At 52.8% G+C, this 23,942-nt stretch overlaps 1 protein-coding gene across 1 annotated transcript; it reads right to left on the bottom strand.

Moving 5' to 3' along the window:
- Positions 1 to 936: 936 nt before the first annotated feature.
- On the bottom strand, positions 937 to 23,822 carry MYO1A (myosin IA). Its single transcript, XM_075552801.1, has 27 exons — positions 23,709 to 23,822; positions 23,479 to 23,594; positions 23,153 to 23,247; positions 22,849 to 22,953; positions 22,584 to 22,630; positions 22,362 to 22,425; positions 22,085 to 22,183; positions 20,070 to 20,173; positions 19,808 to 19,955; positions 19,057 to 19,175; positions 18,889 to 18,975; positions 17,061 to 17,126; positions 16,592 to 16,696; positions 13,988 to 14,050; positions 13,626 to 13,826; positions 13,247 to 13,473; positions 12,755 to 12,955; positions 12,404 to 12,497; positions 11,794 to 11,943; positions 11,592 to 11,660; positions 11,208 to 11,282; positions 3,265 to 3,399; positions 2,830 to 2,936; positions 1,934 to 2,066; positions 1,650 to 1,802; positions 1,351 to 1,478; positions 937 to 1,066 (listed from the first exon to the last, which is right to left on the bottom strand). Exons 1-27 carry the CDS (start codon positions 23,820 to 23,822, stop codon positions 937 to 939), a joined length of 3,135 nt encoding a protein of 1,044 aa, XP_075408916.1.
- Positions 23,823 to 23,942: the final 120 nt, after the last annotated feature.

The following is a 23,942-nucleotide window of genomic DNA, read 5'->3' as shown; positions in this document are numbered from 1 at the left end:
TCTGATTTCAAAAAGGACCCTACTAAGACAGACAGCCAATGTTGCTGCCAGACTCTCCCCTCTGAGAGTCACCTTCTCATAAATATCCCCTCCCCACCCCCGTACCCCCAGCACATGGAGTTAAGGAATTTGGCTCTGCTGCCCAGGGCACGAGCCTTTATGAAGGGAAGCCGTGTCCGACTGTGTGTCTGCTCATGAACACCCACCGCAGAGCGGTTGGCAGCAGCCTGGCATCGCAGGTGGCTACTGGTAAGGTACAGGATAACTAGGAGGCAGGTGTGCCCCCCCCCCCGCCCCGCCTGGAGGTGGGAGGCGATGGCACTCGTGGGTGCAGGGGACCCCGCCTTCCCCCGTTCACCTCAGCTTGTGGGAGCCTTCTGGGCCCCTTTTCAGGCAGAATTTCCAAAGAGTCTCCATTTCCACCAAATCAGGAATCTTCACTTCTTCCCTCCAGGGACACACTTAATGAATCAGCCCAGTGGCCACCTGCGGCCTGCTCCCCACCCTGCCTGCCCCTCTGCCCACCCCCAGCCTCTCCAAACCGTAGCTGAGCTCAGCCGGTCAAGGAGCCCAGACAGTTCCCCTTCTTTCCCACTCACCATTTGTGTTCCGCTGGCTCCGGGAAGAGGCGGGAGGGGCGAGAAAGGGGAGGGGGCCAGAGAGAGGAGGGTCTACGTGAAACCGGCTGAAAAGGGGCCGGAAGGTAGCTTTATTAGTCATATGGCTCATTAGGGGGCCAAGAGGCTGAGGTGGGGGTTGGGATAGAGTAGGGCGGGGCACTAAGTTCGGAGGAGAAGGCTGGGAAGGTTTGGGAAAAGCGAGGGTGTCTTCCTTAGGGGGCTTTTCAACCTGCCAGGCAGAGGTGTCAGCCCGGAGGGGAGGGATGGGGCAGGGGTGGGTGATGGTCCAGGAGGAAGATGTGGCAGTCGGCTCCCCTCACTGCACAGTCACCTCCAGATTGCGACTCCCCTTCTTCTTGCAGCTTAGCTTGCCCTCCCCGCTGCCGCCCCCAGGGCCCTGGATGACCTTCACAGCCACACTGCTCTCCTTGAACTTCACTGAGAACCTGGAGAGGGGGACAGATGGAAAGACAAGGATAGTCCCCACCCCCCAGCCCCAGGCCCTCTAAGCTCCTGGCTCCCCCCACACCAGCAATTTCATGATGGCTCTTCCTCCGCTTCCTGGGGTAGGTGCCTGCCCCTTGACCTGCCCCCCTGAGAACGCACTTCCCAGGCCTGCCCTGACCTGGTACACCCCATTCTGGGACTGCATCAATTCTCCCGGTCACAGTGACCAGCAGCTTGGTCATCTGCCTGCCCCTCGCTCGCCGACCCCAGCTCTCAGCCTTACTTCTCAGTCACAGTGATGGGCAGCTGCCTCTGCATGGCAGCCAGCACAGCCCGGGACATCTTGGTCAGCAGCTCAATCACATGGTCACTGATCAGCAGGAAGTCTCCCTTGGAGCCCACCAATGCCATCTTAGGAAGAGGGGGGAAATGCCAGGAAGGGATTCACTTTCCTCAAAGGGAAAGGACATCTGAGGATGAAGGAACAGGCCCGGCATGGGGGCTCTTGGACCAGGTCACCTCCAGCCCCAGGGTGCTGTCACCACAGCTAGTCCCAGGTCCTGCCCAGCATGCCCGTGGTACCTCATTCATGTGCAAGCAAAAGAGTCCATCCTTGAAGCTGGTGACAGAGACTCCAGCCAGACTGTCCAATTCAATGGCAGTCCTGGCCTGGGACTTCTTGGTGTCTGTGAGGATCACGTGTCTCTTGGTCAGGAGAAGAATCTTAGAGGAGGTCTAGGGGTGAGGAAAGACAGGAATTAATCCCGCCCCACTGTGCTCCGAGCCGGGGGTGGTGGGGAAGGAAACCCCTTAGCATGCACGCCACCCCTTGGTCTGGTGGTCTGGTCTGGGGAGCAGGCCTTCACCTTGCCATTGCCACGGTTGACCTTCTTCACCATCTCTGCCATCAGAACCGGGCCTTCCTCCCCGCCCTTCAGCTTCTGTAGTTTGGGGTTCCCTTGCAGCCCGATGTAGTCACCACGGAACTGTATGGGGACACTGGGGACACACAGAACGGTGTGCAGTGGAGACAAGGTCCCCACCACTGACCCCCAAGGCCCTGTGTTTACCTCCAGACTTCTCCTCCAAGTCCTCCCCCGCCCCCTGCTCCTTCCCACCCTCCACTGGATGCCGGCCCCTAGCAGGGGTTCCCAAAGAGGGCCCCCAAGCAAAAGCATCATCAGCACCCACCCCCAGACTTATCAGAAAAGCAAATTCTTTTACAATGGTGTCCCTAAACTTGTAAGCCCGAGAGCATTTCACTCTTCAGGGTCACTAAGGCAAGAGTCAGGGCCAAGTCGATGCCGATGCATGGGAACCCTATAGGACAGGGTAGAACTGCCTCTGTGAGGTTCCGAGACCGTCAGTCTTCACGAGAGTGGGAAGCCTCCTCTCCCCTCCAGGTCCACAGTCAGGCAGAGCTGGGGTGCTGGGGAGTCGGAGTCAGTGGGGGTGAGAGAATGACCACACCCCGGGAAGGCTATGAGCAACTGAAGGCCCTGTATACGCAAACCTGGACGCCTGGCTGTAGGTTCTGCCACGTAAATCTTCACCGAAATTAAAGTGCAAGAAGGAAGGGACATTCTTAGACACACACACTAACCCGCTGAGTTGGAAACTCTGGAGAGTGGGTCTAGCAAGCCAGGTGCTTACAAACCTTCCAGATGCTGCGGAGGCCCCCTAACGTTTCAGTTTCAGAACTGCTGCTGATGTGGATGGGGGTGGGGGGAGAAGGCCACGTGAAGGAACTGGAGGCCCTCACCTCTGGGGGTACGACGCCTTCCTGTCCTTGAACAGCTCACTCGCACACAGCTTCTCCCGCAGGACTTCCACCTGCTCTGCTGACAGCCGGTCCCGGAACTTCTTGCACTGGGTGGGGGGCAGGGGGTGGGGGGAAGGAGGACACTCTCAGAAGAGCAGTAGGGGACAGGAGATGGACAGGAGCAGGAGGGCACTTGGGGTGATGCGGGGGGGGGGGGAGAGAAAGGGCAGGGGCTGGAGGCGCACTGAGAGAGCAGGGCCTGAGAGGATGCCAGGAGGTGTCCATGGAGCCGCTCGATTAGAAGCACCAGAGGGTTGCATGCCCAGCGCACCGCACAGGTCTGGGCCTCCAACAGGTGCTCAGTACGTCCTCGGGAAAGAATCGACGAGAGGAAAAGCGCTGAGGCGCCAGGAAATGCTGCGTGCGTCCTCTCACCTTCCAACGGTAGAAGAGCTGCCGCAGCTCCTGGTTCACTGTGCTGAAACACTTGTAGGGGGCCGCTGGCCACTGGTGATCCAAGATCTTGGTGGACGGCAGATTATTCTTCAGTCCCAAGAGGAACTTCTGTGCCTGGGTGGGGGTAAACGTAATGAGAAAAGACACTCCCTGGTGGGTGAATTCACCCCCAGAGCCTGCCAGGTCAAAGGAGGAAGGTCACCGCTGGGGAAGTCACAGTCGGCAGAAAGAAGGAAAGTGGGTAGACAAGAAGGTCCCTTCCTGCCTCTCCTTCAGCATGAAGTACAAATAAGCTTGGGTCTGGGAGGTATGGGCATGAATGGAGGGTGAGAATTAGATTGTGGGGAGGGCTGGTTCCAGCCAGGGATCCCCCACCCACGGCGGTGAAGTGGGTGATGAGGACACTGGCCTCAACGTTTGCTCCTGTGGCTTCCCTATTCTGCCAGCTCACAATGGCCTTCAACCGTGAGCCACTGCCTTGGATGGGTACCAAATCTCCTCTCTAACCAGTCAAGTCCAAACACCTCAGTCTGGTATTCCAATCCCTCCACTTAGAGCCCACCCTCGTGTCACAGGACCCCTGTATTCTCCTAGGACCCCACTGGACATGCCATGCCCGCTAGCCAGCCCGTGCATTATCACTGTGCCTTAGCTCCTGCGGCCCTCTCCCCTCAACTCTGCCAACCCACATTCTGCCCATCTTTCGAGAGTTAGCTTAACACCACCACCACCACCACCACCCCGATTCCTAGAGCAGGATCAGAGTCCCAGAGCACATGTCTATTCCTTACTCTTTGTACTATATCTCTTTGTTGGGAGATCTCCCTCTTCTAGACCAGAAATCCTTGAAAAGAAGCACTCCAGTTCTCTTTGTTTGTTTGTTTTTCACGTTCACATTCAATAAAGTAAACTCTCTGTTCTGTGCATGATACCATTGTAGGTCTGAAGGCACAGCAGTCCATGAAGCAAAGACTCCATCCTCACTGAGCTCATTGAGCTGGGTAGTGAGGTGGGAGATGGAGCACAGGCAACAAATATACGACGGATATCTGCTCTGACGAAAAAGGCAGGGCCTGAGGCAGGAGTGAGTGGCCCCATGTTCCAAGAGCAGAACACTAGGCCATTTGGCTACAGAAACCAGAACCAGAGGAGAGACCATTAGAGAGCAGGTCAGGGGCAGACCACCAAGGACCTGGTGGACTTTTATGCTGAGGGAAACAGAGCACCAGTAGAGGCGTTAAAAGAGGAGAGTAACATATATGACTTAAGTTTCCATTTAATTCCACTTTTTGAAAGTTTTTCAGCTTGTAAAAAAGTTGAAACCATGCAATGAACACCTGTGTCTGCCTCTTCTAAACTCATCGGCTAATGTGAACACCTGTCTTACTTGCTCTCACGCTTTCTATACATAGATGTAGACGTTCATGTGTGTAAATACATGTGTACCTATAAAATGCACACACACGTGCATATAAATGCATGCGCCATATAGAGACATACCATCCTAAATTAGATCGGAGGTATCATGAGCTTCCCTCCCTAAAAATGTCATGATGCATTCCAACGAACCAGGACCTTGTCCAATGCAGTCATCATTCCATTACTACACCTAAGAAAATCGCAACACCCAGCAGCCATCCCCACCCAGAGCGCTCCATGTGTTCATTATAAACTACACATGCTCTTAATAGCTTTGTCTTCACTTTTAAAATGCTGGGGTTGAATAAAGTGTTACCTCTCCCCAAATCTAATTTAAAGACTCTTGTTCTTGTTGCTAGGTGCTGTCAAGTCGGTTCTGTCTCACAGCGACCCTACGTACAACAGAACAAGACACTGCCCGGCTCTGAGCCGTCCTCACAATTGTGTTGTTGGAGCTCCTTGTTGCAGCCACTGTGTCAGTCCGTCTCGTTGAGGGTCTTCCTCTTTTTTGCTGCCCTTCTACTTTACCAAGCAGGATGTCCTTCTCCAGGGACTGGTCTCTCCTGACAACATGCCCAACTAGGTGAGACAGAGTCTCATCATCCGCCTCTAAGAAGCACACTATCCTAACTTCTTCCAAGACAGGTTTTCTTGTCCTTCTGGTAGTGGTAGTCCACAGTACTTTTAAAATTCGTCACCATGATTCAAATGCACCGATTCTTCAGTCTTACTTATTCCATATCCACCTTTTACACACATATGATGTGCTTGAAAATACCACGGCTTGGGTCAGGTGCACCTTAGTCCTTAAAGTAATATGCTTGCTTTCCAACACTTTAAAGAGGTCGTGTGCAGTGCATTTACCCAATGCCATGTGTTGTTTGATATCCTGACTGCTGAGTCCATGGGCATTGGGGTGGGTCCAAGATAGATAAAATCGTTGACAACTGGAACCTTTTCTCCATTTATCATGACGGTACCTATGATGATTTGGGTCTTTACATTGATTTGTAATCCATATTCAAGACTTCGGTCCTTGATCTTCATCAACAAGTGCTTCAAGTCCTACTCATTTTTTCGTTAAAAAAAGGGGGGGCTGTGTGACCTGCATATCAAAGGTTGTTAATAAGGCCTTTCTCCAATCTTGATGGCACATTCCTCTGCATACAATCCAGCTTCTCTGATGATTTGCCCATCAGACAGATTGAATAAGTATGATGAGAGGATACAACCCTGGCACACACCTTTCCAGATTTTAAACCATGCAGTATTCCCTTGTTCTGTTTGAACAACTGCCTCTTAATCCATGTACAAGTTCCACATGAGCACAATGAAGTGTCTTGGAATTCCCATTCTTCTCAAGGCTATCCATAGTTTGTTCTGATCCACACCATTTGATGCCTTGGAATAACCAATAAAACACAAGTAAACATCTGAGACCTTAGGTCAAGAAAATTAAAGGCCTCCAGCAAGATGATGAACTGGGCAGATATACTACACAAATCCTCTACAACAATGACACAGAAACCAAGTGAAACAGACCCAAATGATAGTCCTGGAACCCTGAGCTTCAGCGGAAAGAAAGGATAGAGAAATGGACTGAATACTAACTAAGAAAGGAAGTTGAACAAAAGTACCCTAAAAAAGGAGACAGGTGGTGAATTGCCAGGTGGCCTGACACAAAGCTGCCATCTGGAGCCTTTTCAAGCAGCATTCAAGACAGTTGCCTGACTCAAAATGCACACTGGCAGCTGGTGGAATCCTCCCTTCCTCACGCCCTACTGGCGACCAAAAATGTAGTCAGTCAGACCAACAGAACACACAGTGCGGGCTCCCTGCCCATCCTGACCTCTGCCACCATCTGAGGAGGCGCCCACTGCTTCCACATCAGTGTCCTGACCCAGGAGAACAAAGGTCAGCAAGAATCCCACCTAGGACCAGGGGCCCCGCCCTCCCCACTTCTCCCACCTTGTGAGCTCCTTGACTGGCAAAAGGTGCCAACCTACACAAGACACCCTGCCTACCAGTTCCCTCCCTTCTGTTTTCCTCTTCTCGCTTCGTTTTCTGCCTTCCTCCTCTTCCGTTTCTGTGTTTCCCTCCCATTCCCACTTTTCTCCTAGCTCTTTTCTTTATTGCTCTCTTTTCTCTTTGGCATTTCTTCCCCCCTCCCTAGTTTTGCTTACTGTTACTTCTTCTCGTTCCTGGATATCCTCTCTTGCTTTAATTTTTCTTTCCTCTTTTTTTGGTTTTATCTGTTATCATTTTTTGTTTTTCTATCTTTTATTATTATTGTTGGCTGTTGTTTTTTAATTCAATCTATTATTTGTCTCACCAGATGAACGAAAACAACTGTGCCCACACAGTCCAGCCACATCCATACTTTCTGTAGCCCCGCCTATTGGATAAGGGCTACTACCTGCTCCTGTGCCACCTGGTTATCCATAGACCGCAATTAATACAAACCAAACCCATGCAAAACGGTGCTACATGAACTGCTAGCAGAAGTGCACACACACTCACTTTCTCTGTCACACACATCAGAAGACAGATGGTGAGTTCTCACTAACATAAGACCATCCATCACATACAACTCCACCATAATGTCTCAGAGCCAGCAGGTGACTTCAGTTCACATGAAGAAAACAAGACACGGTGGCTCAAACCAGTGACCAAGACACAGAATTAGAAGACCCTTCTTAGGAATAAATAATATTGGCACTACTTGATACAGAATTCAGAAGACTGATACTATTTAGATTCCTTCAATAGATTGAGACAAAGATGAACAAAAGAAGAACATGAAAAAATTAGAAGAATTCAAGAAAATGCTACAAGAACAAATTGATCAATATAAAATTAAAAGCTACACTAAAACAGCAAATAGAAGTCTAAACGATTAACACTTAGATTTCAGAAATAGCTAATATATTGAAAGGCCAAAGGTGTAGAATTGAATCAATAGAGATATCAGGCATCAAAGAACAAAAAAATCATATCATTGTGAATGAGGGGGAATGCAGATTGAGGACCCAAAACCCATCTGTAGGCAACTGGACATACCCTTACAGAAGGGTCTCGGGGAGGAGACAACCCAGTCAGGGTACAGGCTAGTAACGATGAAACATACAATTTTCCTCTAGTTCTTAAATGCTTCCTCCACCCCATCCCCCACTATCATGATCCCAAATCTACCTTACAAAACTGGCTAGACCAGAGGATGTACACTAGTACAGATAGGAACTGAGACCACAGGCAATCCAGGACAGATGACCCCTTCAGGACCAGTGGTGAGATTGGTGATACTGGGAGGGTGGAGGGAGGGTGGGGTAGAGGGGGGGAATCTATTACAGGATCTGCATATAACCTCCTCCCTGGGGGATGGACAACAGAAAAGTGGATGAAGGGAGACATCCGACAGTGTAAGATATGACAAAATAATAATTTATAAATAATCAAGGGTTCATGAGGGAGAGGGAGCGGGGAGGGAGTGGGGAAAATGGTGAGCTGGTGCCAAGGGCTTACGTGGAGAGCAAATGTTTTGAGAATGATGAGAGTAATGATGTACAAATGTGCTCTACGCAATTGATGTATGGATGGATTGTGATAAGAGTTGTATGAGCCCCCAATAAAATGATTTTTTAAAAAGAACTGAATCAATAGAAAGCAAAATTAGTGAGCGTGAAGACAAATCTCAGTACTAGTCTGTTAGAGGAACAATCGGGAAAAAGAACAACAAAAACTCTTAGAAAGACTAAGAATTCTGTGATACACAATCAAGATCAGTCATGTACATGTAATGAGAACTCCAGAACAGACAGACACATCCAAAAGCCCAAAGAGAACTGTCAAAGCATTGTTAGAAGAACCCTTCTCAGACGTCATGAAAGACAAGAAGATAGGCGTTCAAGTAGTGGAATAAACCCCAAACAGGACAGACCTTATATGAAAACCACCAAGACTTATCAAGATCAAGTTTTGTGAAACCAAACACAAGGGAGATCTGGAGAGCAGCTTTAAGACGAACAACATGTTCTACAAAGGAGACCAATCCCACTAAACTCTAATTTCTCAGCAGAAGCAGCACAGGTAAGAAAGCAATGGGGTAACAAATATAAAACTCTGAAAGAAAAAAAGTTGCTAATCAAGAATCATATATCCAGAAAAACTGTCCCACAAATATGATTGCAAAATTAAGACATTTCCAGATAAGCAGAAATGAAAGGCATTTGCAAAAAAAAAAAAAGACCAATCTTACTAGAAATACTAAAGGAAGCTTTCAGACAGAGAACCAACAATGGTAGACAACAACGTGATCTTAGCAATCATGGCAAAGGCACCGAGAAGTCAACCCAGGTGTAGCAGTATCCTAAATAAAGCAGACCCACAACATTAAAAATAGGGCACCAGAGATATCAATCTGTTATGATGACGATTATAAAGTAAGAAGAGGAAATCATGAAGTTACAGACCTTCTAAAAGGCAAGTCGATTTCCAGAATCCGAGTGAAGGGAAGGGCAGTATAAAGTAAGAGGGGGGTTGGCAAAGAAGGACAAAGGAAAGGGAAGGCCGTGGGAAGGGTGTAAGAGTGAAAGGCAACAGAAACACAGATTGATAGGAATGCAAGCCTGCAATAACAGTGATCTAGGAACAGTTGTGTGGACAGTGGTCCATCCACGAATACATAGACAGAGGAAGTGTGTACATAGATCGTTGCCTTTTCCCAGCCTCCTCAGAGCTTAGTGTAAAGAGCTTGAAGCACAGTACATGCTGAAAAGATCGTATGCACTATCATTAATTGTAGTCAGAAACACTGGGAGACTCCATACCCAGAGATTCCTAGGATTCTGGGAGGGTATGATTTATGGAAATATTAATGCACACCCAGGTACTTCTAGCTTGACATTCAGCAGCTGCCTAGTAATACACCAGTGAAAGGAAAAGTAAAAGGGGCCCAGTCAGGAGATAAGAACAAAGTCAGATTACAGGTCTCAGGTATGCGGCAAGAAAGCACATAGATCACAGAAGCAGACACACTGGAGCCAGGATGGAAGAGGTCAGGCAAAGCACAAGGCCTGGGAAAATGGACCTCCCTTAAAGAGGGGAGGAGGATGCAGGCATGGCTTGGGAAGGCAGGGGAGAGACCCAGCATTTCAGGAGTCTGCTGACAGGTTAACTTCTCCAACAACAAACAAAGAGGGGCAAAGTCACGTCCAGATGATGTGTCTCATCCATGAAGGGGCACGGTTCATGAGAGTCCTGGACACTGTTCAAATCCAGCCCTCTGCCCAAGATCAGGCGCCTGCCCTTCTTCTCGCTGCCCTTTCCAGAGCCTTCACAAAGTACTGCTCTCTCCTTGGCCTGGTTTCCCTCAGACCCTTCTCAGCAGCACGCCAGCACCCTGGTGGTAGCTCCACAAATTTACGTTTTGTGCCTCTATTTCCTGTTACCAGAAACGTGTAGTGTGGATGTCTTTAGGCCAACCCCTAGCTTCTTCCTGCCTACCCTCCTCTGAGTCTTCCAGAGCTCAGGTAGGCCCTTTCTGAGATTTACCTGTGGGCCGTTCCCACTATTTCACAGGAGGTCATGGGAAGGAATGACTCGTGGCCACCACCATGCAATGAAGCACTGCCAGCCCTGCACCAGCCCCACGATCGGTGGCGGATCAGACCGCTGTGATTCACTCATAAAGTTTTCATTGGTGGATTTTAGAAGATCTTCACATCTCTCTTCCTAGTCCTTATTAGTCTGGAAGCGCTGCTGAAAACTCCAGCATCGTAGCAGCACACAAGCCTCCGCTAACTGGCAACGGCTGCTCTGACAGGAGGTGTAATGGCCAAGAATAGGGGAGACCTCCCACACAGCACCGAGGAGCCCTGGTGGTATAGTGGCAATGCATTAGGCTGCCACGTGCAAGGTCAGCAGTTTGAAACCACCAGCCACCGCGAGAGAAAAATGGGGCTTTCTGTTCCCGTAAAGAGTTGTAGTCTCAGAAACTTAACAGGGACATATAAACCCTGCCCTGCAGGCTCACTGTGAGTTCCCATAAAGAAGGGAAGAATTCAACCACTGAGCCACCACCGCCTTGTTCCTCCACGCTTACCCCCCTCCCCACCCCACCCCGCCCTAAAACGCAGCTCCTAATGTGGAGTCATGAACCCACCCTGTGACCTTGCTCAGCTCCTCAGTGAAGCTCAGCCTCCTGAGCTCTTGTTGCCGGTTCAGTGGCAGCTTCTTGGTGGGCCTATTTGCCTATGGACAGTCCCTGGGATCCCTATTTGCCCAGGGGTTACCAAGAGTGTCGGCCAACCAAAATGCTCTTCCGTCTTCCCCTGACCCTGAGGCGCTAGGTTGCTCCCAGCAGGTTGCTATCCCATCCCCTCTTCTCCAGGACTTAACTCGCACAGATGAAGGAAGATCTTGGAGAAATGCTTTGAGTGACCGCAAGCATGTCCTCCTCTCCCAAACCTCCACCCCAGCTCCCACCCTGGCTCCCCACCACTTACAAGGCTCTTGTAGATGAAACTCGACAACAAGAGGGCTGCCCCGGAACGGAAGTATTTCCGATAATCCTTGCGTGCCTACAGGGACAGGGAGTCAACGTCATGGCAGACTGCGTCTGGAGGAAGAGGTTCTACTACCTTCCAGCTACACAAAGAGCACAAAAGGTAAAGGGCTGAGACGACAGCCACCCGCCACTGAAGAGGACACAGAAGCAAAAGCTAGAGCCCCATCCGCACGTATATACGAAGCCCCCAGACACACACACAGGACTATGTCCTGCTTGCAGCCAGGACTTGCTCCCTCGCAGCCCTAAGGGAGCCCTGGCAGGGGGTGGGAGGTGGGGCTAAGGAGCCGCAGGTGGAGAAGTTCTACCCCCTGCCCACTACCTTCCATCCTCTCACGAACGCCTGGATCAACAGTGCCGACGCCCTCATCTTCCCATAGCGCTTCTTTTGCTGCAGAAAACATTGGACCTGTAAGCAAACAGCCTGGCAGACCTGCCCACGGAAACTGCCTCCCAAACCACCTCTCCCGCTGCACACTCTCCCCACTAGAGCGCGGGGGCGGGGCCTTGGCCCTGACAGGTACCATGTTGCCCCGAAACCAGGAGGAGATAAGGATCTGACTCTTGCGCATCAGCTGGTAGTGGGTCCGGCAGCGCCAGCCTCGGTACGTCTTCTGGATGAGCGTGGCCAACTGTTGGATCTTAAGGCGCCGCTGTTCTTCCAGGAAGAAAAGCTGGGGAGAGGGGAGAGGGAGGTGGGGGAGAGAGAAGCTGAGGAGCAGCACTCGCTCCCCGACACCCCACAGAACCAGCGGCTTCCCATCCGTGCATCCTGGGTTCATTCTAGCTAGCGTCTCGCTCGTTCACGCATTCACCCGCTCATTCGTTCATTCATTCAATCACTCGTACATTGAACGAGCATCCACCTGTGTAGCAGGCACTGTGCTAGGTGGGGGGTAAGGAGGCGTGCCTCCAGGGAGTTCCATTTCAATGACAGAGGGCCAAGCTGGCACAGACTCAGGCCAGGGTGGGAAGCCCAGGCTTCAGGTCCAAGGAAAAAAGCCCCTGCAGGGAGGGGACTTCCTCATCCACCATCTACTCCCGGTTAGGGAGGCTCCCCACCCCCTCCCTCCCGGCAGCCTCCTGCTCCTCCACCTTTCCACCTCACAAACACAGGTGCACTCTCCCACTCACTGTCTTGGGGCTCCTGATGAAGATCTTTGTCTTCCCAAAGGCCACCTCCTCTGAGGTCACACCCAGGTCCTCCAAGATCTTCTTGACCCCCTCCCTACAGGGCGCAGATAGGGAAAAGCTTCAGAGGGAGCTCCCAGAGAAAACTTCTTCTCCCTGGCCCTTTTCACGCTGGGGGACAGGGTTCAAGTCTCACCAAGGCCCTCCAGAGAGAACTAAGCTAATTCATTTCCCCAAGTATCCATTCAGCAAGCCAGCTCTGGTAGATGTACGTGACACCAGACCCTCCCATCTCTCTTCCAGAGGCAGTTCTTTCCCTGCCTTCCCTGCCCCAGCCTCCCCGCGGAGTCTTACCGATCTCCCTCTTTCCAGGAAGGCCAGGTGCTCCGGCTCAGCATTCGGTATCTTTCCAGAAAGAGGCTGTACACCTGACGGTAGGCATAGCCTGCCCGTCGCACCCGTACATTCTCCAGCAGTCCCAGGTACTGAGACTGGGTGGCCACCAGCTCCAAGTTGAACTGACCACGCTGCTGATTCTCATTGGGCTTAATGCACCTGGGTGGGAGATAGGTCAAGACATGCCCTTCAGGCTGATGTACCAATCCTGGGCTGTCCCCCTATTCTGTCTACATCCCCTTTAGCTGACACTTCAGAGGACAGAATACACTGGCCTTCCAGACTTCATCCACTACCGATGCTACCCAAGCCGGGTGTTCTCCTCCTGTAGGAAAGGATCTCCGATCCTCTTATTCCAGAGAGCCCCCCTCTCTCCGTGGACATGTTCTATAATCCATGAACTTGGCCATCATGTGTGTAACATGCCCCCCTAGGTGCCCAGCATGTCACCTGATGTAGTTGGGGCTCTTGGCATACAGGTTCTTCATGAGTATGGCCACCGAGCTCTTGAACTGGGCGCCGGCAGTTGGAGGGCGTTTGAGAGAGGCCTGCTTAGGATCCCCCTCGGGGAATAAAGACCGAAGCAGGGTGTGCTGGGCTTTCCACATGACCTGGGACAGGTCTCGGAAGAGTAGGTCATTATTTTTGTCGATGAAGCTGACCACATTGTACGTCACCTGTGGAGGATGGCTCTTGGTCTGGGAGCTCCTGAGCCTGTCCCAGCACCTGACCCTCCCCCTGTCCCCTGGGAAATTACTCCCACCGCTACCATCCCCAACTCCTTCTCCACGCCCCGGCTTCTCTTTGCCCCCCAGGGTGCCCGCATTACCTTGCCCGCATAGTGGCAGATGCGGAAGCTGCTGAGGCCCATGGTGTGGTCATACTGGTGCTGGGCATTCTGGGTGACCTTGCTCTCATAGTGATCGTGTTTGGAGAAGAGCTGGTTGAGCTTCGCCAGGAAGGTGGAGTCGCTGACCACCCCAGGCCGCAGACACTCCTCGTCTAGCATGGCCAGGATGCCTCGCTGATTCTGGTCAGGGGAACAGAAGCAGCCCAGCCCAGAGCTGGTTCCCGAAATAGCCGCACACTCACTGCTGCCCCCACACCCTTCTCGGTTTTTCCCTCGTTGCCAAGGGGTTGCCAGGCTACCTGGAAGGCATGGCTTTAGAGGTACCTGGACGGATAACTCACATGCTCAATGAGGTTGCAGATGATACCATTGTCAAAGTAGTCCACCTTTGTCCACGGGATGCCCTGGTGAGGGGAGATGCAACACATTGCAGGGAGCGAGTCCAAGACAAGTCTCTATGGCCTCACCTGTGCCGGCTGCCCCATTCTACCGCCCAGCAGAGGACCATCAGGAAGGCCCGTCGTTAGGAGCTGTCTGTTGGTATGGTTTCTGTTCCCTTCGAGACTGGAAGAGAACTGTGGGATGGGCAGACAGACCCAAGGGAGAACAAAGCCGGGAGTCCTGCAGGTGGGGTAGGGTGCAGAGGGGAGTGGGACATGTTGGGTAAGGACGGGGACAAAGGGTCACTCCACCGCGCAAGTCAAGAAGGACCCAAATGCATGGGGGAAACCAGTGGCCATGCCACTTTGCCAATATACCACCAAACCTGAACCCCGCCCCGCCCCGCCCCGCCCCGAGAAAGAAAGTGTTGTCCAACATCAGAGCAAAGTTGGTACGTGGTCAAAGATCACCGTAAGTGATTCTCACACCTAAGTGTGCGTCACCATCACCTTGGAGGGCTTGTTAAAATGGATTGCTTGGTCCCAAGCCCACAGTTTCTGATTGGGCAGTCAGAGTGGGTCCTGGAAGCTGCCTTCCCAGGACATTCCCAATGCTGGGAGCCCAGGACCACACTTGGAGAAGCACTGGTATCCAGAATACCTTCAAGATTGTAGAACAAGAAATAAGCAAGTACACAAACAAAAACACCGCACATGGTACAGAAGCAGAAGACCCCACCCTTCCAAGAAAGACGAGAGGAAGAAGAGCCAAAGACACAGTGGTCCCACCCTTGAGGGATTTGCTGAGCTTAGGTCTGCAGGCGGAATAGCTCCTGAGCCACACCAGTCCCGAGGAGCAGCCCTCCCAGCCGAGGTCATTTTCAGGGGGATCTGAGCAGCGCAAGCCTTTCTTCCCCCTTCACTCACAGGGGAGAAGTTAGTCCAGTTGCCTTCTACTTCATCCCCAAAATAACTTCCCCAACTGGTTCCGTGAGTTAGTTAGCATATCTTTATAAGCCCTATGTAATGTGTAGCTATGAAAAATAAATAAAATAAAACTCTTTATCTACCGCCACAGAAAGATCGCTCGTTCAGTAATGAAAATGAGGTGCAGGGCAGCGTGAATTTCCTGCCTCTGTGGTAATACCATCCTTGCAGATTTGCCTGTATCTATACCGAGCCCCTCTGGGAGGAGGCTCTCCGGCTGCTTGGTTGGGGAGGGAAATGAGGGCACCAGAGCAGGAGTGGGAGTGAGAGGCCACACTATGCACCCTCTTAAGCTTTTTTGAAATTTGAAATATGGGTCTGCATAATATATTTGATATATATTTTTTCAATTAACCTTTTCATGATCCATGGGACATAGATCCCCCACCAACGTCTTCAGCCTCTTGGGTTGCTTGGGAAGCTGCAACTCCAATTGTAATAAATGCAACCGACCGCAGGGAACTGTACAGCCTTGGGAGAGCCTGTATAACTACCAATCCTACCACCAGAAGCTACTTGGGACATATATGTCCCACATCATTGCATCAAACTCTATACACCTCAAAAACTATTTTCCCCATGATTCCAACATATCGCGTCATTTACTGAACACGTACATTGTCGTTATTATTAGGTGCCACTGAGTCGCCTCTGACCCACGGCCACCCTGTGCCATCCTCACAGTGGTTCCTATGCCTGAGCCCACGGTCTCAGCCACCGTGTCAGTGCATCTCGCCGATGGCCTTCCTCTCTTTCACTTCCCTCTACGTTACCAAGCACGATGACCTCCAGGGACTGCTCTCTCCGGACAACATGGCCAAAGTGCAAACGGCTGATATCCATGACATCCACAAAATAGTCAAGGCAGAAAGTAATGCAGTCATGAGAGGGTTAAAACGTACACAACAATAAGAAACCCGTTTGCACGCATTTCGATCACATTTGCCCCAAATTCCAGCACTAGAGGTTCCCAAGAGCACGGGAGCAGTCCTGGGAGGGCTTTCATGAGCGAGACTGCCACACACTCAATCAGAAGCCTCTTTCTCGCACCCAGCCCGCGATGACAGGGGCTGTCCCTGGACCACAGTGACAGACCAGGAAGAAATGTGGAGAGTGTGAGCCGACAAGGCAGGGCATCAGAGGGCTGCCAGAAAGGAGGCCCAGCTGCGAGAACCCTGAGGAGACAGAGTTCTGCGACGTTAGAGAAGTGCAAAGGACAGGATGTGCCAAGCCCAGGAGAAATGTCCCTTCTGAATTGGGTTCATAGTCTGCCCTAAGCCAAGCACGGCTGTCACTTCCTCCTTGTCAGGACTCCAAACACCACACAAACACACACACACACACACACACACACACACACAACTGGCCCTTCTGGAGTGGGAGGCTGGGCTGGTGGGGAGGGCCGGAGATAGACGGCAGAGACGAGGGTCACTTGGCTATGCCGCAGTGCTCAGTGCGCGGCTGTACCGTCCGAGGGCAAGTTGTGTCCTTTGGGTTCCATCTGGGGTCACCCCAGGGGAGATTGGGATTAAGGAGAAAGCTCCAGGGACCTGCTCTGCCTCCACAGCCTGTGTTTACCTCTCTCGCATACTCCTCCTGCTCCTCTTTCAGGGTTATTTCTATGAACACCTGCTGTAGCTTCTCGTTGCAGTAGTTGATCACAAACTGTTCAAAGCTGTTATCCTGCGGGTGAGGCACAGAGTAAAGTCAGAGCAGCTCACCCCCAGACCTTTCCTCCCCTCTCCCATCTCCCTCTTAGAGCCTGCCCGCCTCTGTGTGTGGGGCGTGTGTGTGTGCATGTGTGTGTGCGCGCACGCACAGCCTGCCGGCTCTCAGTCATGGAGACCATGGAGAGCTCTGGGGCTGCCTGGGCTGGAATCTTGACCGGAGCAGCTGGCTAGAGCTTTCCTCCTGTAGCGACTCAGCTGGGTTTGCACCCCAGACCTTGTCTTAGCCGTCACACACTTAACCATCATGCCGCCACCGCTCGTGGTCTGCCTCTACCACTAGGGAACTAGGATTCTGAGGCTGGCTGAAGCCTTCTTACCTGTAATATTTCAAAGCCATAGATATCCAGTACGCCCATGACCTTCTTCCTCTCCCCGGTGCCCACCTGAAGAGAGAGGCAAGAGCAGTCTGAGGACAGGCCCTTCTGGGGATGACCTGGCTGGAGCAGGAGGCAAACGGCATCCACTGCCCTTGACCGGGCTGCTAAGGCGCGGATGTGATGTTGTTCTGCCTCCTCCAGAGGCTGGAGACAAGCCCAGGGAGAGATGCCAAGGAGAAGGAAGACACACTCCTGCCAGAATTGTGCTCCCTTGGCACAAGGTAAGGTGTGTGTGTTCCCAAGTGGCGCCAACAATGAACACAAAGCTGCTAGCCACCGCAAGGTTGGTGGTTCAAGTCCACCCAGAGGGGCCTCAGGAGAAAGACCTGACCATCGATCGCAGAAATTCTGCCACTGAACACCCTACAGGCTACAGTTCCCATTGAACCCCCATGGGGTGGCCGGGAGTCAGAATCCACCCAACAGCAGCTGGTTTGGCGTTTGGGTCTGCTAAGCAGTAGAAAGGTACAAAAATCCGCTCAGGATAGTGCCCATCCTTCCATTGGCAGCGCCTTTCCCCCAAAAGAATGGCATCCCTATTTCCCTCATCCTTACCATCACCCAGAACAAGGGATGACTAGTCCCATGTTACAGATGAAGAAAACCAGATCTCAGAAGGACTGAGCCCTTACCCGAGCCTGGATTCAGACTCCCCCATCGACCCTGTTGCTCTCGAGCAACTCATTCTAAATAAATGGCACCTCCGGTGCATCATTTAAAAAGTGAAATAACAGCTTTATTGAGGTATAGTTCACATGCGAGCCTCCCTTTTAATGTATGCAAAGCAGTGGGTCTCCTACATTCAGAGTTCTGTAACCATCCCAACTCACCCCTGCCATCAAGTTCTTCCAACTCACCAAGACCCTCCACGGGGTTTCTGAGGCTGTAAATCTCCACAGGAGCAAAGAGCCTCCCCTTTCTCCCCCAGAGCGGCTGCTGGGTTTGAACCAGCCTCATGGTTAGCAGTTCAACGCTTACCCTTCTGCAACGCCACCGCTGCGTCGTACTGGCACATTTTGATAAGGGATCCTACACCTCCCTGCTCTACTAGCTCTAGGGACTGGCAGCGACGAGGCACTCCCACTGCAGTCACTCTCCAGGCCCTACCTTTAACCTACGCCCTCTCCCTGTGGGCCTACCCACCCGGCAGACTTCATCTAAATGGGTCCACATACGATGCGGCCTCTGTGTCTGGCTTCTTTCATCTAGCATGGTATTGCCGAGGTTCACTGTGCTCTAGCACGTACCGGTCCTTCGATCCTGAATCACATTCCCTTGTACGGATGCACGCACTTTGCTTATCCTGTTGATGGTTTCTTCCTTGGGGTTACTGTAAACCATGCCACTATGAGCACTTGTGGACAAGTTCTTAGGGGATCCTAGCTTTTGCTTCTCTTGGGTCTAGTTAGCAGTCGAGTTGTTGGGCCTTACGGTAGCCGTGCCTATAAATTTGTCTGACATTCACTCAGTCCTGTGAATTAGATGGGCACTAATGTCCCATTTTTCACATCAGGAAAGTGCAAGATAGAATCTTTGTGAAGTTGGAAGGCCACCCAGGTGATCAGCAGGGAGTCCAGAATATCTCATTCTGAAGTCCCTGCCATCTCCGCAATAGCACAGTACCAGGAAGAACCAGGCACGGTTGCCCCAGCGCCCCGCCCCAGCCATCTCCCTAACTGGTCATCTCAGGACCCAAGGTATGGGACTAGAGACCGGAGTGAGAAAGGGGAGGCAAGCAGAGGAGTGTTGAAGGAAGAGGGCCCTCTACCTTGATACTCTCGTTGATTCGATTCACGATCCAATTGAAGAGACGGTTGTAGATGTTCTTGGCCAGAGCGTCCCGGGCATACTGAGCCTGCGGGACAGAACCAGGCTGGTCAGAGTGGGCAGTCATGGGACAGGTTCACAAGCAGCCCCCTCTCATAGGCGCCCTTACCTGGATGACATTCAAAGCTGTGACCACTTTTTCCTTGGCCGTTTCCATGGTCCTTGCACACAAAGCTCTTTCTAGGTCTTTTGAATTTAAACCCACCAGCTCCCCAATCTCCTGGGTAACTAGAGTGGTGAGAAAATGCAATATGGCCTGAGAAGAGGCGCCCCCTCCTCCCACCCAACTCCAGGGAGAGTCACAGCAGGCCATTGTGGGCATGGAGGACTCTGGGGGAGGAGAGAGATGGAAGCTCTGTGTTGCTGACAGTATCCACTTTGATATGAGAAACTCCTGAAACAGGCATGGTGGATCCCATTTTGTAGAAGAATCGACTGAGACTCAGAGAACCCCTAGAGCAGGGGTCCTCAAACTACGGCCCGCGGGGTACTCGAGGCCCGCCGAGGATATTTATCCAGGCCTCCGGGTGTTTTTTCCCCATTTTGTTTTTCACTTCAAAATAAGATATGTGTAATGTGCATAGGAATTTGTTCATAGTTATTTTGTTTCAACTATAGTCTGGCCCTCCAATGGGTGTGAGGGACAGTGAACTGGCCCCCTGTTTAAAACGTTTGAGGACCCCTACCCTAGACCCCTACCAAACTTCCCAACCCCTTTCCAATAGGCTTCACCAAGAGCTCTTGAGGAGTCTGTCTGGGGAGCGCTCAGGAGCCGGCTAAGAGGGCCTGAATCATGCCCAGGAGGCCAGAAGAGTCCACAGAGCCAGAGGAAGCTCCGAGACCTGGGCAAGGGTGCTGACCTGGCCCCTCACAGATGCCACTTGCTGAGACCCCGTTGGCCTGGAACTCGCTGGCCAGCTCCACATTCCCCAGCTTCAGCACCAGCGCTGTCACCTCCAGCACCTGCCGAATCTCGTCCTCCGAGAATCCAATCACGGCCATGGCATTCTTAGGGGAAGGCAGAACCAGAAGCCAGATTAGAGGAGCCCAGCCAATGTCTTCTTCTCCAGGCTGGGTTCAGGGGACGCCCGAGGGCCGCAGCCCACCCCGCCCGGTACCCACCTGGACTGTCCTGAAGTTAGAGGCATCATCCATGCCGCCCACCTCGGACACGTCTGCGTTCAGATAGGCATAGCAGCCCGGGTCTCGCTCGAGCTTCAGGGCCTCTGGAAGGGCCAGCGTGGGGGAGAGAGGTCAGTGCCCAGGCTCTCAGGAAGGAGCCTTCCCGTCAGGGAGCTATGACCCCTGCCGGCCCTTGCCCTGGGATGGCTCCTTTACTTGTCCCAGGGCCCCATTTGTGTGTTTCTGTCTTTCCAGAGATCCTTCCTTCCATGGCAATAGGTGAAATCTTGAAGTGGTATGTGGGATTTGAGTATTCCTAGTGGATTTTTTAAAATAGCGGCAGTTTCTTTTTCTTTTTTCTTGTAACCATTATGATAAAAAAGCCTCATTCTCCTTTCCTCTCCCGAATCAATAAAAGGTTCCAAGCAATCAAAACACACGTGAAAGCGCTCCATCCTGCTCGGGAGTCAGTGCCCTGGAAGGACAGAAGGCGTGCAGAAGAGAAAGCCCAGCTCTCCCCACTGGCCAGCCTCAGCAGCAAACCCTCGGCCTGGCTTGGCGCAGTCAGTAAGCGGTCACAAAGCCCCAATGAAACAGCAGACACCATGCTCCCCGCGGACCCTGACACCTGCCCCAGAAGGTTCTCTCTGGCACTGCGGAGCCAAGTGACTCTCCTGTGTACCCCCCCCCCACACACACACCCTACCCCATGATGAGAGAGGTTGTATGTTGGCCCTGGGTCTCTCGTCTCTGTCTTTCAAGTGCCTGGCTGGCATCCAGAAACTTAAAATAGATAAGTAAACAAATGAATGGATCCAGGGGATGGCCAAAGTTGTTTCTTTGAGATGGGGAACACTGGGTTCATCCTCAGGCCGGAATGGGTATCAATGCTGTTGTGCAAGTAACCGCAAAATCAAGGCGCGTTCCTCAAACCAGAGCTTGATGGGAGCTCCCTGGTGACTCACAATGTGAAGCCTGAACGAGTCTGCAGGAAGGATGAGTCAGGGGGGCCCTGCAAGTACGGCCCCAAGAAGACTTAGCGGAGGAGACTCCACTGAAATGAGGAGGTAAAGAGGGCTCCGCTGACAGGGTCAGCCCGAACAAGGTCCTGTGCCATGATTCAGACAATGGGACACGCTAAGACCGTGAAGGCACGGGGGAGGCGGAAGCTATGGGGGTTCCTGAGCCACAGCGACCTCTCGGAGGGAGAAAGAGACAAGCACGAGTCCAGCCCAGAATCATCGGAAACCCACGGACAGCTCACAGCAAGAGGAGGACCGGGAGGCAAAGTGACAGACTACAGTCCCACCAGACCCCGCTGTGCCGTCCGTCTCGAGCCACCACGGGCCAGCCCAACGTTCGGCCAGGCTGCCTGCAATGGGTTCGCCCCTGGGACCAGGCAAGGGGCTCCATCCCTCCTACTTGTGCCGACTGCCCTGGCCTGTTGCCATCCTGCCACACCTCCTGTAACGTGTCCAACTCCAGAAGATGGCCGTTGGCCACCCATGTCTTATACATCTCCTTTAGTGTCCGGTCACATTCAGGTGTTCAAGAGACTTAATAAAATCAATGAATGAACGGAATAGCCACAGAACCAGCCAAGAAGAAGAAACCAGGGGCAGGCTCCTGGCGGGGCGGCTAGAGACTGAGGCTCACTTGGACTATAGCTCATCGAAAGTTCTGGAGCAGCCTCTCATTCCGTGCGGAACGAGCAATGAAAACCCAAGCTCCTGAAAGGGACTGTTCCGTGTTTCTTTGTGTTGTGTTGTGTTGTGTTGTGTTGTGTTTGGGAGGAAGAGGAACCGGGAGGGGCAGAGAAATAAAAGCAATGTCCAAGCGAGATGGCAGCTCTTGGATAGATAGAACACAGAGGTCAGAGGATTTGTTCCCAACCGGGGTGAGCAAAGCTCAGGGTGGGGATTGCAGGTAAGGCCAAGTCTGGGGGGGCAGGGGCAGTGGGTCCCAGGGGCGCTGGGGTCGAGTGGAGGTTGGAGAGGCTCCAGGCAGGTGCTTACTGAGCAGCTGTGTGTCTGCCCCGGCCAGCAGCTGATGGAAGATGTGGAAGTTCCTTTCTCCCTTCAGCTGCTTCACCACGCGGGATTTCTCCAGCAGATCTGTTGGAGATCCGGAGAGGTTTGTTGAGCAACCCCCCCCCCCTAATTCTGTCCTCATCCTGCTCCCTCCCCCTGGCAGTCTGGGGCTCCACTTTCCTACAGCAGCACATGAGCCACGGGGGTGGGGGTGTTGGGGGAGGGGGAGACCAGCTGCAAATGGGCAGAGGGAGATACATACAGTTTGTGATGACACCACCGAGAGGCATGCCCTTGAAGTCAAACTCGATGTCCATGTATTTTCCCTTCAAAGAGAGACCAGAGAAGGCCTTCATCCCCCTCCACCCCTTCCTCTCAGGCTGGGCTCTGTGCTGCACTATTCACCCTCTCAAGTCCCCTCACACTCCCCCACCCCCACCCCACCCCACACCACGGGGAGGGGCCCCGGCAGGTGTTCACTCACAAACCGAGAGGAGTTGTTGTTGCGTATGGTCTTGGCATTGCCAAAGGCTGCAGAGAGTGGGGATGGTACATGAGGGGATGCTGAAGGGGGAGGGGGTTCTCTAGAGGAGAGAGGCCTCCTGGCTGGTCATTGCTAGCTCATGCTGGAGCTCATGCTGTACAAGGCCAGTGGCGGTAGGAACCCTGGGGCAGGAGGGTCTGGGACGGAGCCTCTGGGGTTAGGCGGGAGGGGTGGGCAGGGCAGGGCCAAGACCAGGGATTCTCACCCTCCAGCACCGGGTTTGACTGAAGCAGCTGCTCCTTCACGGAATTCACCTGCTCCCCTTGGCCACAGACAGCCGCCACATAGGACATCACCAGCTTACTAGCCTCTGTCCAGAAGACGCCCTCAGTGTGAATCCCCTCCAGACTGTCACCCCCGGCCCCCCGTCATTGCCCCTCATCCCAGCACCACACACCCCTCAGCGACAGAAAAGCTGGGGAGGCATCGTTTTTGAGAACTAGGCAGAAGCAGGCCTGGCTTGGAGGGACTCAGAGGGCCCCCGGGGGCGCGTTCCGCAGGCTCCTCACCGGTCTTGCCAGCTCCGCTCTCGCCTGTGATGAGGATGCACTGGTCTCGGTCCTGGTCCCTCAGGGACTGGTACGCCACGTTGGCCAATGCATAGCTTAAGGGGAGGAGGTGGACAATGACCGAGAGGGGACCAGTCCCCAGGACCCAGGCTCATTCTACCTTCCCCACTTGGGCCAGGCTGAGGCAAGAAGTGCCAGGCCTCTCAGGGGATTCAGAGAAGGATGGGGCAGCTGGAGAACCTCCTTCGGGGCAAGAATAAGAGGAAACCGAGGTCTCTCATAGTGATGAAGCTGGGCCCGACCACCCCTCAGGGCCGTCCACTCACATGTGGGGCTTCAGCTCAAAGAAGGTATAGTCCCGGTATTGGTTAATAAACTCTGGGCCATAGATGGGCAGCTGCTGGTAGGGATTCACGGAGACCACCACATTCCCGATGTAGGTCTGCAGCCAAGGAAGAAGGGGAAGGGAGCAGGTTCAAGGGTGGGCGCGTGGTGGAGGAGGAGCAGGTGACTCTCTGGCCACACGCCTGGCCAGCAGGGCCCAAGCTGTACTCACATAAATCTCCTTGCTTTCAAAGCGAAGCTGGAGGTTCTTGAGCAGAGACTCCTGTGCCAGGGGTTCCAGGAGGATGAGGTCCTCCACCCCAACGGAATTGTCCAGGAGGGGCATGTCCAGAGGGGCTACAGGTCCCAGGAGGGAGGTGGGGGAGAGGGAGGGGACGTTGCAGCCGGCTGCTCAGCTTTAGGTCCTGAGAACTGTTTGGGAACAAGAGAGCAAACAGACTTGAAA

Source organism: Tenrec ecaudatus, chromosome 6, assembly GCF_050624435.1.
Source record: "Tenrec ecaudatus isolate mTenEca1 chromosome 6, mTenEca1.hap1, whole genome shotgun sequence".
NCBI lineage: Eukaryota > Metazoa > Chordata > Mammalia > Afrosoricida > Tenrecidae > Tenrec > Tenrec ecaudatus.
The sequence above is the reverse complement of the archived record's forward strand: the minus strand, read 5'-3'. Positions and strand labels throughout refer to the sequence as shown.